The sequence below is a fragment of the Pholcus phalangioides genome, unplaced genomic scaffold (assembly GCF_987345545.1).
Source record: "Pholcus phalangioides strain wild (caught in Gottingen) unplaced genomic scaffold, Ppha-v1.0 ptg000024l_1, whole genome shotgun sequence".
NCBI classification, from domain to species: Eukaryota; Metazoa; Arthropoda; class Arachnida; order Araneae; family Pholcidae; genus Pholcus; species Pholcus phalangioides.
In genome coordinates this window covers 20,958,137-20,973,335 of record NW_028301616.1, presented here as the reverse complement: position 1 = coordinate 20,973,335, position 15,199 = coordinate 20,958,137, and the positions used below count along the sequence as shown (strand labels likewise).

The window sequence follows — 15,199 nt, the reverse complement described above, 5'->3', positions numbered from 1 at the left end:
TGGCTGTAGTTCCTTTCCGCTTTCGTCAGGGATCTAGACGCAAAAGCAATAGGACGATCGCCCACATCTGAAGAATGAGACAACACAGCTCCTACTCCGTACGGACTAGCGTCACACTCGAGACGCACTTCCTTACTTTCATCGAAGTGGACCAACAACGAAGACAAAGACAATCTTCTCTTTGCTTCTTGGAAGGACTTCCTCTCCTGCTCAGTCCATTTCCAACATGAATTCTTATTCAACAACTTATACAATGGTGCTAGCATAGAGGACATATTTGGAAGGAATTTTGCATAATAAGTCAGCAAACCTATGAAAGACCTCAGTTCATCCGCATTCTTTGGCTCAGGAGCTTTCTCAATGGCTTCCAATTTCGTTTGCACTGGATGTAGTCCTTCTGCATCGATTCTATGCCCCAAATATTCTACTGACGTCTGCATGAACGAGCACTTCGAGGGATGTAGCTTGATACCAGCTTCCTGCAAAGTACACAACACTTTGCTCAGATTCCTTAAATGATCCGAAACAGAGCTGCCTGTTATCAGCAAGTCGTCTAGGTAGCACAACGCATTTTCATGCCCTTGCAAGAGCTTGTCCATTTCTCTCTGAAAAATTGATGGAGCTGACGCTACCCCAAAAGGCAGTCTTGTGTACCTGAACAACCCTTTATGAGTGTTAATTACCAATAAGTCCCTGGAAGCTTCATCCAGTTCCAATTGACAGTACGCATCCGATAAGTCGATCTTTGAAAAAGTCACTCCTCCTGAAAGACGAGCAAACAAATCCTCGACCTTGGGTAACGGATACCTCTCGAGATCTGTAGCAATGTTGACGGTGAGCTTAAAGTCACCACACAGTCGGATCCTTCCGTTCGCCTTTAGGACTGGTACGACAGGTGTCGCCCATTCCGATGACGACACTCGTTCCAAAACTCCTAAATCCAAAAGTCTACTTATTTCTTCTTCTACCTTCTTCTTATAAGCGTAAGGCATGGGACGAGCTTTGAAGAATTTCGGTGAAGCACAGTCTTTCCTTTTCAGACGAACCTTCACTTTTTTCAGCTTCCCGAGGCCCCCCTAAAACAGTTCTTGATGTTCATCCAAGACGGCCTGCAAGTACCGTGACGAAGATTTCACGTCAACCTGGATCGCGTTTGTAGAGATAGCCGGATCAATAGTGCACAATACCCCTAGTTCGCGGATCCAGTTTCGTCCCATCAAGATCACGGAACACTGATCCACCACAAGGATTGGAAGAATTTCAAATTTGGATTCGTACTTCACAGAAACATCCATCGCGCCCACTATTTTCAGACTATGCCTTGTAAAAGATCTGAGCTTGATACGAGTCTCTTTCAAAGGTGGAAATCGACATCGGTGCTTCTTGAACATCGAATAAGGCATCACCGAAAAAGGTGCTCCCGTGTCCACCTGCATTACCATAGGTAGCCCTTCAATCACGACTTGCACGGTACAAGGTGGTGGGAAATCAGAAATCGAGTTCAACGTCAACATATCGAACGCCGGAGACGAGTTATCCAGCTGGTCGACTTGATTCACTCTGTTCGCACAACGTCCTTGGCCTTTGACTCCAACACTCCATTTGTTCTTCACTGACTTGCATACTCTGGCTAAGTGTCCCGTCTTCCCGCATGAATGGCATGTACTCTTGGCAAACTTGCAAGTTGAGGACTTGTGTCCACTCGCACCACAAGAATAGCAGGAAAACATAACCTTGTCTTGTGACGGGTGATGACCTCTGGAACTTTTCCGTTGCTGCTTCGCTTGCGTCTGCTTTACAAACAGCACTTCGGCTGGAGACGTGTTGTCACCACGCAGGTTAGAGGCGTTTTTCGAGGCCGCTTCCATCGACATCGCGATCTCTGACGCCCGATCGAAAGACAGATCTCTTTCCGACAACAGCCTTCTCTGAATAGCGTCATCATTTATCCCACATACGAGCCGATCTCGTAGCATTTCCGCTAAAGTACGCCCATAACTGCAAAACCTGGCGAGAGTTCGAAGTTCGGCTATGAAATTTGGCACAGACTCTCCCGGCTTCCTACAGCGACAGTTGAATTTGAACCGCTCTACGATCTCCGACGGAGCCGGTTCAAAATGATTCCTGAGAACGTCTATCAGTTCTGCTAGCGTTCGATCCGTGGGTAAGGCTGGAGACACCAGACTCCTTATCAAGCCATACGTCGGCGCACCCACCAGCGATAGGAATATCGCACGTCTGCGGACATCATCCGTAACTTCATTCGCAACAAAATATTGATACAATCGCTGGGCATACTCCGAAAACGGTTCTTTCGCGCGGTCGAATTCGCCGATTATACCGAAACCTGCCATCCGGAGCGTATGAGGAAATCGCTTGAAGAAACTAAGCCTACCTCGCTAGCGCTTGCTTCTATCTTGTTCCCGTCCTGCCGAGACGATGATTTTCAACTCCTGCAGAATGACGATAGATCCCGTCCTCGTCGCCACTGAAATGTCTCTCACTAGACATTTATAAAAGTCAGACTGGAGGAGCATTCGGAATTACACAATAGCATAAATACGCTTTATTCCAACATTAGTACAATAGCTACGGAGAAACACAACCGACCGCCATGGCCACTAGAACTCGAATCCCACAGCAATCGAACGGCGCGCGCTCATTGAAGCTCGCACTGTGCGCTGTTGCCAAGTCATACATATAAATATAACATATATATATAACAGTGGGTAATGCAGTTATGATAATAAGTCACGATAATAACGATTTATTGTGAAAATGTATTGACTGAGTTTTCTTCTGAAATGGGGTGGATTTGCATTTCATATGGTATCGAATTGAAAAATCTAGGTGCTAGGAAGATAAAATGTTTGTGCGAATTTTTATGTGCATGTAGCATATTGTAAATACAATTTGGTCTAAGTGGATTTACCGAGACATGCATGGGCAAATGATATGGTTTTTTGAATGAAGTGGTTGCAGTTTTGAAAAAATGTAATTGCCCAACTGTTAAAACATCAAAATTCTGGAAGAGAATTTGAGATGGGGTGTTATAGTCATTATACAGTCGAATCCCATTATAAAGAACTTCAAGAGACAGGAGAAATCGCTTTGTTATAACGAAATTTTGTTATACAGGAATTTGATTTTCCATTGTTCCTATATAAACTTATCTGGGGGATTAGAAGTGTTTGTTAAAATGAAATTTTCGTCATAACGGTATTAGTTAAAAGGGGATTCAACTGTAGTACCTACAGTCTATGCTGCTTAATGTGATCACATCAGTAACACTAAGTGGCAAATTTCCAGATCACTAAAGTGATGCATGACACATTTACAGATAACTTGAGTAACCTGTGGTGCATTTACAACTCATCTAATTGATGTGTGGCATATTAACATTTGAATAAACCGCAACACAAAAACCGATCAATTGAGTGACCTGCGGCGCAGTTCTAGAGAACTTAAGTAGCCTGTACCATATTCACTGATCACTATAGTGAACCGCTGCAGTTCCAGATCACTCAAGCGGCACATTTACAGATCAATTAAGTAACCAGCTGCATTGTTCCACATCACTTAATTTAGTGGCCTGCATCACATTTTTCAAACCAATGAAGTAGCTTGCACTCTTCTAAAGATTGAGCACCCTTGGTGTAAAGCATGTTGGGTAATTGAAGTGATGTGGAACAGAAGCAGACTAAACAAGCACAAGCCAGAACAGTTTGAGCTTGCTGAGCACAGGTGGTATGAAATCGCCTTAATAAAAAATTCAGAAAACCACTATATTATTAATGGCAAAATTATATGTTTGCTTTGAAATGAGAGCTATCAGATATAATTATCACTGTGAATTTGTACCTTTTATTAGCAAAATTTTTATACAACACCCAGGGCTGCAACTAGATGCTTGGTCACCTGGGACAAGCGCGCATTTTTCCGCCCCCCTTGTAATGTTGAAGGAGAGGTTTATGAATGAAATTTTCACTCCCTCGGGTCCAGCGCCCGGGGCACTAGACCCGCCTGCTCCTCCCTAGTTACGGCCCTGACGACACCAGAGATTTCCTACAAGGATTTAAAAAAATTGATGCAATAGCTATGAGACATAAAACTCACCTTCCGACGGGAATAGCAAAATAAAAAATAGCCAACACTTTCGATCTTCTATCTCTTGCAAAAAAATCAGCAATTATTGTTGGTGCGATAGTGGAGTAGCTTGCTTCACCTGTTCCAACTAATGCTCGAAGAAATATGAAAAGGCCAAAATGCTGCATACACAATAAATAATAAGTTCACATTTTCTTTTGTTTTCGTGACATAAAAGCTAGGAAAAAAAAAAGGGAAAATACATAAGCCTAATATATAGCTACCCGAAGTGATTTGTGACCACTTACATTTTCAGTAACAAATGATCCGAGTAACGTAGTAATGCACCAGAATGTTACGCCAAATGCTATTATAGCTGTCCTGCTGTATCTATCGCCGAGATAACCAAAAACTGGAGCCATTATGGTGAAGGAAACAACGAATGAAGTCTGCAACAACCCTGCCTCCGTATTTGACAAGGAGTAATATTTTTGAACATCGGTCAGCACCCCTGGAATTATAAAACAAACTTCTCTCACTTTTGACTGTAGATGAATTAATCACAGAGATGCATAAAAAATATTGATGGTATGACACAGCGCCATTTTCACCGCTAAGTATAGCATTAAATTAATGTTTAGATTTCATGGCAAGTAAATAAATTGGTTAAAGCACTAAAGAAATTTATATTTTCAATATTTCATAAGGAAATAAATATCGCTACAGTCAGTTTTTAACAAAATAGTTTCAAAGAAAGCATTTTTTCTTGTCAAAAATTTGCCACTAAAATGGTTTCAAAAAGCAAATCTACACAAAGAATTTTATTGCCGTTGATTGATTTTTGGTGTTACCATTCTTTTATTTTGGAGATATTTGAATGTAATGGTTTTTTTTTTTGGTGGCTACCTTTAATTTCTATGACGGTGAAGATGTTTGGTAAAAGAGAATTCTGGATCACCAGGAGGTTAGTACTTTGGCGCAATAGCTAGTTGTTTGTCTGCAGCCCTGCTTATGGAATCTTAGTCTGTTTTGGCATAGACATGAGCATGGGCGGGGGGGGGGGGGGGGTATACTTTATATTGAGAATTACTCAAGAAAATGACTGATACTATTACATTAAGTTAACTGTGCTACAATATTTGCAGTCCACCTCTCTCAATAAAAATAATGTCAGTTATCTTTTGCAGAAAGTGTTGGCAAAGTATGGTTATGTACGAGTACAAACGGAAATAATATTAAAATAATGATTGGCAAATTAATGGATTTATTTAACGAAAGCATATTGATCTCCACTAGAAATCATTGAGAAATTAAAGTCCATATTATGTCTAACATATACTGATGAAACAATGCAAACATAACACTAAACAAGAACAATACAGGATTCCAACAGTTCACACCACAACCATGTGCCATCACGTCATGATTTGCATATCGGATCGATCACAATTCGGTTGAGTTCATTTAATTTGCATGAAAGAAAATAATCCTAACAAAGAGGCCGAAGTCTCTGTTTGCAATTTTCCGCGACGGTCCACTTTTGGTCAAGCGTGGATCCGAAAGGGGGGGGTGGGGGGACCACACACAAAAGCCAATAATATGGGGTAGCCTCCCAAGAGCCGAATAGTGTGGGGTAATAATATTTCAGGAAGAAAAAACATATTTTAATGCAAAATGCTACCTGGGGCAAAAATAGCTGTAGTTAAAGGAGGCTGCAATGTCTCCACTCAGCGCATCACGTTAATAATGCATATTATAAGGAATTGAAAAGTGTGTCTATGGTGTATTTATTAGCACACTTGCTCTGTATGCAAGGGAACCGAAGTTTGATTCCCGGAAAAGACAAATTATTTTTCTTGTTTATTCCAATATTTGTTTTTGCATAACATCCAGAAAATTTAATTTATCAGTAGGCCTATATTTTGGGCCTAAAAAAGCATTCTTTTAATATGGGGGGGGGGGGTTAATTTGTCTGTACCATAAAATATGGGATGATCCAATGCATCTACACAATAAGTTGCTTCTCAGACACATTGCCCTAGATCCACCTGCCTCCGCTCCATTTGCAGCTGAAGATGTCTGCCTTGGCTTCATTAAAACCTGAAGATATCTGCTTCCATTAAATTTGAAGCTGAAATAATTACCTTTGCTCAGGCATGGATCCTGGGGGTGGGGTGAGCAATTGTCCCTCCCAAGAGCCAGATAATATGAGGAAATTTGTCTGTCCTGCAAAATATGGGATGATTCAAAGAACTTACACAATTTATCCATCAGGACAGAGCATCCTGAATCTGTGCCTAGTCTAGTGGTCTAGGGTATTCACCCCGAAAGTGAAAGGATGTAGGTTCGATTCCCAGCACACAAAGGCAGCTGAATTTTCTCTTTCCTATATATATCTTCACATCAGTCAGCTGTTAAAAACCTTCGTAGGATGTTATATTTTTAATTTTGATCCCTCATACTCTAAAGCAGCGGTTCTCAACCGGTGCTTTGTGGAGCCCTTGGGGTTCAGTGTGCACTTCCCAGGGGCTCCTCGGTCACTCAAAGATAATGAAATAAATCAAAAAATTTAATGAACAAATAAAAAAAATAAAAAAAAAGAGGCCTAAAGGGTATTGCCATATAAAAAATATACTAGAAACAGCTCCTCGAGTTAAACAGGGCTCCACCATAGAAATTATACACTACAAAGGGCTCCGCAAGTCAAAAAATGTTGAGAACCGCTGCTCTAAAGAGTCTTTAAATGTAATTAAGTCTCTAGATGTTGTTCTGCTATTTCTTTTTTTTTCTTTTTTTGTAGTTTATTTTTTATAATCATTTTTGTTTTAACAGCGATAGATAGTATTATCTATTTTTAACAATGTGTTGATGATGAACCGCTGTGGTGGTCGAGTGGGCATAGTGACGGACTCACATCGCAGGGACCCGGGTTCGAGCCCCACCGTCACCACAGTGGTGGGCGGCTGAAGTTGGTTTTCTGTGGTTCCCAACTTCAAGTCGCAAATGCGAGCCGATCTCCCCATTAAAAAGTCTCGCCACAGAGAGCACCAGTCCTACAAACAGTACAAACATTCAGTCATTACACTTCCCTCACTTCACTTCTGAGATATAGATGGCAGCACTGAAAAATCACACACAACACTAGACACGCACTCACACTGTTAGGTACACATACTTACACTTCTGGCACAACTCACTAGGGAGTAAATTGCCCATGGCGATAGACCTGAGTTGTGCTCGGTTTGAAAAAAAAAATGTGTTGACGATGTTTTTCTTTGGCAAAAAAGACATACAAGAGCATAAATCCATTTCACTCTGGGCAACTTTTCACCAAAGAAAAAAATTACCAACACATCACAAAAAGAGATTACCCTATAGCTGTTCCTTGTTCCTTTTGGCGATTTTTTTTCTTTTGCAAGAAAAACATCACACAGCATCACTTTGTTCATAATGTATGCTTTTGACCGCCAATGAACACAAAAGTTTTGAATACACATTTATTGCAGTATTGAGTACGAACTAAAACTCTCATTAAACAACTGGTAAAAAGATCAGCTTCGCAACCCATGGGATTATTTGTTTCTAAAAATGAGTGAAACTAGTAATTCAATAAGTACATTTATAACATTATAATACAATATGTACATTTGTAAGCGGATTTGAATGACTCATTCAAGTAAGCCCTTATGAATCAAGTTTGGGTCATAACTTAGAGCTCAAGAATCCCTAGCTATAAATTATTTTTTATGAGTCATCTCGGATGTCCTGCAAATAAAATTTGGGTCATGACCCACTGCTCAAGATTCCCTGGCTATAAGATGGTTTGTAAAACTCATATAGGCCTATAGAGAGAGCCCCTGTGAATAAAGTTTAGATCATGACTCATAGCTTGGGAATCCCTGGCTGTAAGTAGATTTGCACAACCCATTTTTGGAATAAAATTTTTGTCATGGCCCACAACTCAAAAGTACTTGGCTGAAAGAGGGGTTTTTATGACCCATCTCGGATGCCATTGCGAATGAATTTTGGATCATGACCTATAGCTCAAGAATCTCTGGCTTTAAAAGGGATTCGTATGACCCATTTTGAAAGCCATTGCGAATCAAGTTTTGATTGTGACCTATACACCTCAAAAATCTCTGGCTGAAAGTAGATTTATGATTCACACTGCGAAAAAATTTCCATTGTGACCCATAGCTCAAGAATACTTGGAAGTAATTGGGTTCATATTACCTATCTTCAGAAGCCCCTGCGACCCATAGGTCAAGAACTTGTGTGTTACAACACATTTCACTCTTGGCAACTTCTCGTTGTGCTTTCCAATGTTTTTCTCGAAGGAAAAAAAAATCAACACATCACGAGGTGTACAATAAAAACGGCGAACTGGCCACAGCAAAAAATTGCTACCGCAGGGAGTCCCTCCCTCTTCCATCAAGGGGTTAGCACACCAACCTCTCGATGAATAAAAAAAAACAAGCCTACCATTCAGAATCGGCAATAAATTGTAGGATCCGGTCTAATTAGCTCTTGCGTGCAGAAAATCAATGTGGTGCGACAAAAATGATCAAATGACCAACACATCACCAAAAAAGTGGTTATACTTTAGCTGTTCAAATGGCCTGAAACTGTTTAGAAATAAACCATATTCATATAATTTGAGAGAGATACCTATGCAACTTAAATATCTCCTACGGTATGGAGAAAATGGGCATTTCTTTCATGCCCGCACCCTGTATAGGGAACTTCCCTATATACGTAATAACCATTGCTACAGACATAAATACATAGAACTCACAAAAGTTTTAAATAAATACATTGAATGACTAAGATGGTTTACCAGCTATCGTGTAACGATCCATGTAGTTTATCAGGTTTATACAGCATAGTATGGCGACTGAGATGTAGATAGTTCGACGGCGTCCCTTTCTCTGCGGCTTGGAGCCGGTAGCGTCTGGAGGGGATTCCAATCCGGACGAAGGGGATAGCTGTTGCTGAGCGATGAGACTGTTCCCGAACTCCGGCTCGTCCACATCGTCGACATACGCCGAGTTCTGACATGCAGGCATCTTGGAAACTCAAACTGAGAATAAATATGACTTTTAAATTCAGAAATGGCAACTAAACATCTTTGTGACCGATTCCATATAAAGATGCTTTCCGAAAGTAAACAAATCGCGCGCTTTTCACCTCTCTTTTCCTTTTATTACGCGATGAGCGTACAGACGAGAATGGCTCTACAACACATTTTATCTTATCTGTTTCTGTACTTCAACTATTTCTACCAGTAGCCAATCCGGAATGGATAGATGTTTGCTCATCGAAGATAAAGCCGAAAAGATGTTTAGTAATCACTGAATTAACTGCACATCAGCTGATCATTACTCCATCTTTGCTGACTTGACTGGACTTGTGTTGTTTACATCGTGGATTTTCTCCTTCTTAAATTATACAAGGCTTTATGATTTAGGGGCTGTTTTGTGTTTGAAGAGAAAACGTAAGAAAAAAAACCACACACAGAGTATGTTTTCTGCAGAATGGGTGAGAAACAAGTTTACAGAACAAATATGAAAGTAAATAGCAGAGATTTAGTCATTTTTCAATCACCTTTTTTTGGAAAGGAAAAAAAAAAATACCAAACTAAAACAGGAAAAAGAATTCGAATCGTGTGTGTGTGATGAGATTCATTTAGACATGAAATCAGAAAGTCTTCAGGCTTAAAGAACAATGCTCGGTCACTTTTGTTGAATGATCTCTTTCATTCTAAGACGCCTTCATATACGTGTATTAAGGAGTTCTAGTTCATTCTTTCGTTCAAACCGAGCATAACTCCTGTCTCTCGCCATGGGCAATTTGCTACCGAGTGAGTTTTGCCGGAAGTGTGAGTGAGTGTACCAAAAAATAAAAGTTTGAGTGCGCATATAGTGTTGTTTCTGGTTTTCAGCGTTGTCATCTATGTTTCAGAAGTGAAGTGAGTAAAGTGTAATGATTGAATATCAGTACCATTGCAGGCAGGTTTGACCTCTGTGGAGAGACTTTTCAGTGGGGAGTCCCGAGTTGGGGCTACAGAAAACCAACTTCGGCCACTGTACTGTGGCGACGGTGGGGTTCGAACCCGGGTCCTTGCGATGCAATTTCATCACTATGACCACTCAACCATCCAAAAAAAACACTTCCCATACCGGGAATCGAATTCGGGTCTCCTGGTTTAGCGTCAGGTATTCTAACCACTAGACCACTGGGAAATATGTTCAGAAATAAATAGGTGAAACAACTCTCAATACCATGGTCCCCACAACCTGGAGAAGGGCCCTTAGGCTTGGATCTGCCGTCAAGCTAGACTTTCATGGGTCTGTGGGGATCCAGTGTATTATTACTAAAGAGCATGTTTCGGCCCAGAGAGCCGAATGTCCTGTATAATTGAGCCAGACAGTGTTATACATAAAACGGTGTGGCTGACACGGCCAGCGGTGCTCGCTCGTATGTTCTTGATTACCATTACCCTTATTTGTCTTCATCGTATTATTAATTGTGCAAATAAATATTTTATTATGTTCGCGGCGAGATTTCAATATATTTGTCAACATCATCGACCCCCCCCCCTTCTTTCTACCGCCACAGGTCCTTCTACAATGAATTTATAGCATGAAAAAGCAAAAAATGATGGTAATTGTCAGGGCCGTTATTTTGAGACCCTGGCTTTTGAAAATACACTAAAAATGGTATATATATATATATTTATACATATACATAAATACATTGAGTACATGAAGGTGAAAGAAGTGCTGTCTTAACGCATGGGTTAATCAACGCAGGCACCTCGAGTGCAGGGGGGGGGGGAGAAATCCCTCATGATAATGCGATTTAATTAAAATTTTCGAGAGTAAACGTGTAAATAGGTATAGGTAAGGCAACACCACACTAAAATATTTCTAGTATTGAGTAAGGACCCCCCCTAGAAAAATAATTTTACCCAGGGATCAGGGTCGCAACTAAGGAGGTCTGATGCCCAGAGGGGGCGCTAGTTTTACCTTTTAACCTCTTCCTCAACACTACAAGGGGGAAGCTAAAACGCATGCTTATTCCGGCTGACTAAGCATCTAGTTGCGGTCCCGCCCGTGATGCTCTTAAAATAGCCATGAGTGTGAGTATAAACATTAAAACTTAATATTGGGATTACACAACTAAAAACAAAATTTCACTCTGTCACTCAGGGCAAAGTATCAATTTTAGCGGCCTCAATTGGTAGTTCTGAATGAAGAAAGAGAAAATGTGGTGCCCATCCCCTGGTGCAGCGTCCTGTGCACCAGACCCTCTTGTCCTCCCCTAGTTGTGGCCCTGGGTATATATACATGCCCGAAAAGTGTGAGAACGATTCATCATTCCTCTAGAAATACTTGATATTGTTGGATACCCGGTTCGGCCTTGCCAGAAACTTTCCTGACACCGGGGTACAACAGAAACGGCGACATGACCACAGAGAAGATTGCTTCCGCAGAGAGTCCCACACCAAGGGGTTAGCGCACCGACCTCACGGTGAGTATGAAAAAGGCTGTCGTTCGGAATCGGCAATAAATTGTAGGTCCCGGTCTAATAGCCCTCGTGTGCAGAAAATGACCGTGGTGTGACCGAAAATGATGAATCTGTGAGACGTGGCGCACACTGAAGTGGTTCGACCGCGACATCGACACGGATTGATTAAACTGAAATCAATACCAATTTGATGTTTTCAACCAATCCGTGTCGTTCGTAGTCTTTAGCGTGCACTGCGCCTAGTACGGTATCTTCGCTAAAAAATTTAACGGTTGCTAATACAATCAACGCAGCTTATTAAAATCACGGATAATGTTATCATTTGAGTATTGTTATCATTTTTTCTAAAGAACGGAACGGACCAATATCATGGTCCTATGGGAGTGATACTGTAAAATCACTCCCATAGGAAAAATTCGTTTGTAGTTATCGAGACTTTGGATAACGTTATCTTTTTTTTGAATTCTGAAGCTAAGGTTTATGTATAAACTTATTTTTTCTGTAAGTTACCGTTATCAGGCTGCAAGACAATGTAGGAGGCTAGAAGGTGTTCTTTCCCTTCTCTCTCGTTGGCAAACATTTCCGTACTCCGTAATCGGTCCGTGGTATTCGCCTGTGATCGATGTACGTGTGGAGCTACTTTTGCCTTCTCATAGTGAAAGAAAATACATGACAAAAAATAGAGCCGTTTCCTTCAGTTGATCAGATTCAAATTTCTTTTGTTAAGAATGATTTTTTCAAGGAATATATGAAATACAGCACATTACAAATGTAATTCATGATGCACATTAAACAGTTTCATTTTAGCGTTTGACAATGGCTGAATAACACAAAAGTGCAGGATTTTAGCTTAAGGGGAGGGGGAATAAGTCCCGTTTTAGAACTAAAAAAAAAAACAGCGATTAAACACATTTTTGCAACCAATTGCGTGGGAAAGAAAAACAGAGTTGACGTATTTCACGTCAACTCTCTTATTCAATATCCATTTACCATACACCTCATTTCACCAAACGGCATGTATGGTCACCGCAGGGCCGCAACTAGGGGTGGGGGAGCCGGAGGATCTGGTGCCCCGGCCGATAGACCAAAAGGGGAGCCCAATTCCCTTCCTCATTAACTGCTTCTTCTACATGACGGGTTGACAAATTATCTAGTCGCGGCCCTGGGTCACCGTACTTGCAAACGGGATTTTTGTCGGATATAGTTATCGTTCGGTTATTCTTATCAGAAAATCCGAGTGTCGATACGATCACATTAAGTAGCGTATACTGACAACTCAGCAGCACGATATTTTCAAGCAAATTTAGCCAAAAGCATGCAGGTAGCATTCGTGCAAATGTTATGAATAAGATTGGTTGTATTTTTTTTTTGCCCAGAAGTAGCCTACTTTCGTGCTGCTAAGTGACATGTGTATCTCGATCCTTATCGCGCGCGCGCGCGTGTTAAGTGGTTTCAAGGATATTACTTAGATTTATCTTCCCCTATCCGTAGCGTCGGAGCCAACGGTGCCGAAGCATCCACAAAATATTCTAATCAGGCGGCAGAGCACCCGTAGCATTAATTAAAAAATCAAAGTAACCCACGCAAAACTTTTAGGTCGAGCACTCACAGGTCTAAAAAGCTTCCGACGCCTCTGCTGAATCGGGATAATCTCAGCATTACCCCCTTTCGCATTATCTCAGAGTGCATTTGTGAAATTACCGTACAGGTATAATTCTTTGGGCATTTGTTATGTATTCCAGCGAGGAATCTGGCTGTGCAGAGGTCAGTCTTGATGGGACACCCTGTATTTAAAATTTCTCTTTTTGGTATTCGACTTCAAACTTTTCACAATCTTTGTATGAAATAATGGCTTCTATAGTATAGTATAAGGCTTTATTTTCTTAGATACGATTTCGGCGAGTGCGTATCTCACTTCTTGACTTTTGATAAAAATATCTAATTATTTTGTCGAAAATGTTTTGCTTTTGTTTTAGTATTAATTATAATAAGTCGTTTGAAATATACGGGTGCATAGGGAAGTTCCTTTATCCTGGCGTAAATCGCGAAGAGTTGATCCCAGAAACATACTTCCAATTGGGGAAAAAGTACCCAACTACAGTTGTGGACCTCATATACAAGGGTTGTATTGTTATAGAAATAAAAAAAACTAACATTTTATTTGGTTACCCGGTCCTAACCCCCCCCCCCCCCCGATTAGAACATTGTTCCGTCTCTCCTGAGAGCTATCCCTAAAAACAGTTTTCAAGTGCAATATTTGCCAAGATGTTTCAATTCGAAAATCGCTGAAAATGAGGGAAACAGAATATGAGACGTAGAATGAGCTAGGCCGTTAGTTTATATGCGGTTGCCCCCACATCCAAAACGAATCCGCTGCCATCAATTAATTAAAGATACGCAATCAAGTATTTAACATTAGGCACTCAAAAAATTTTTAGAAATAAAATTTCATTTTTTTTTTGTTTGATGAACCCTCACAAACACCGATCCCCACCATGAGTTACCATCACTGTTTAAGAAGGAGGTAATGTATTGAATGGTATTTCTCTACTGCAGGGCCGCCCTTACCACACGCAGTACCCGGTGCTAAAATAATAGCGGGGCTAGAGGCTTCTTAATAATTTCGGTGCCCCTTAGCGCGTATTTTATATATTCTGTGGGAGAGAAGAATCGAAAATGAAAGAAATAATTCCATCACCCATGGAGATTCAGAATAAATGAAAGAAATAATTCCATCACCCATGGAGATTCAGAATAAATGAAACAAATAATTTGAATAATTCAGAATTTTTCAAAACTGATGAAAAATCAGAATTTATCAAAAAAAAATCCAGAATTTATAAAATACTTCTATTTTTCCAGATAAAAATGCTGAATTCCAGAATTGATGAAAATTCAGAATTTACTAAAGAAATTGTTACCGTGCCCGCACACCCCAAAGGGCGGCTCTGCTCTCCTGGTATTTGCTCATGGTCTCCATAAGGGTGGGGCTGGCATGGCCCTGGGGCAATTAACATTGTTTTTTTTAGTTTTTCATGTCATAAATTCACTATAAAAGGACCCGTGAAAAGTCTGTCTTGGAGGTGGGGTGCGGCGGCTGCATTTACGTAAGCAAAATACATACTACAAACCTACAGAAACAGTTTAAACTGCTTTATTTACGTATTTAATTTTTTTAGTAACTATACGCTTCTGTACTTTTGCTGTAAAAAAATTCGATTTTGATCGGAAATTTCAATTTCGGAATAGGAAAAAGAAAGATTTATTAAAATAATAGCGCTAGTTATGAATATATTTTTTTGTCAAACTACTGGAGATTATGAAATTCGAAAACGTTAATTAAATATGATTAAATTAAACTTTTGAATAAGAATATTTACAAATAAACTACACATACTGTATTATATGGAAACGGACGCATACACACACGCACGAAATTCGTATAAATGAAACGAATTCCAAATAAAGTGAACACAAGATTTTCTTCTATCAAAAAAATAGTGATTTTTGACTGCCTCGCTCTTGCTTTTTGTCCTCTGAGAAAGTCATTCACTTTTTGCAAGCAGACAAATGAATCTGCTAA

At 40.3% G+C, this 15,199-nt stretch overlaps 1 protein-coding gene across 3 annotated transcripts in view; it reads right to left on the bottom strand.

The window, feature by feature from the left end:
• LOC149068968 (protein spinster homolog 3-like) overlaps window positions 1-9,527 on the bottom strand; it is a 32,711-nt gene extending 23,184 nt beyond the window's left edge. Inside the window, exons 1-3 of one of the 3 annotated variants that reach the window (XR_016195151.1) lie at window positions 8,924-9,527; window positions 4,395-4,597; window positions 4,117-4,268 (exon numbers count right to left, since the gene is read on the bottom strand). Coding sequence is in view for 2 of the 3 variants with exons in the window: in XM_089251331.1 (XP_089107457.1) it covers window positions 4,117-4,268; window positions 4,395-4,597; window positions 8,924-9,152 (584 nt within the window). In the remaining variant the exon portion in view is untranslated. The remainder of the gene's footprint in view (window positions 1-4,116; window positions 4,269-4,394; window positions 4,598-8,923) is intronic. The other 2 variants (XM_089251331.1, XM_089251332.1) reach the window with 2 other exon arrangements.
• Window positions 9,528-15,199: the final 5,672 nt, after the last annotated feature.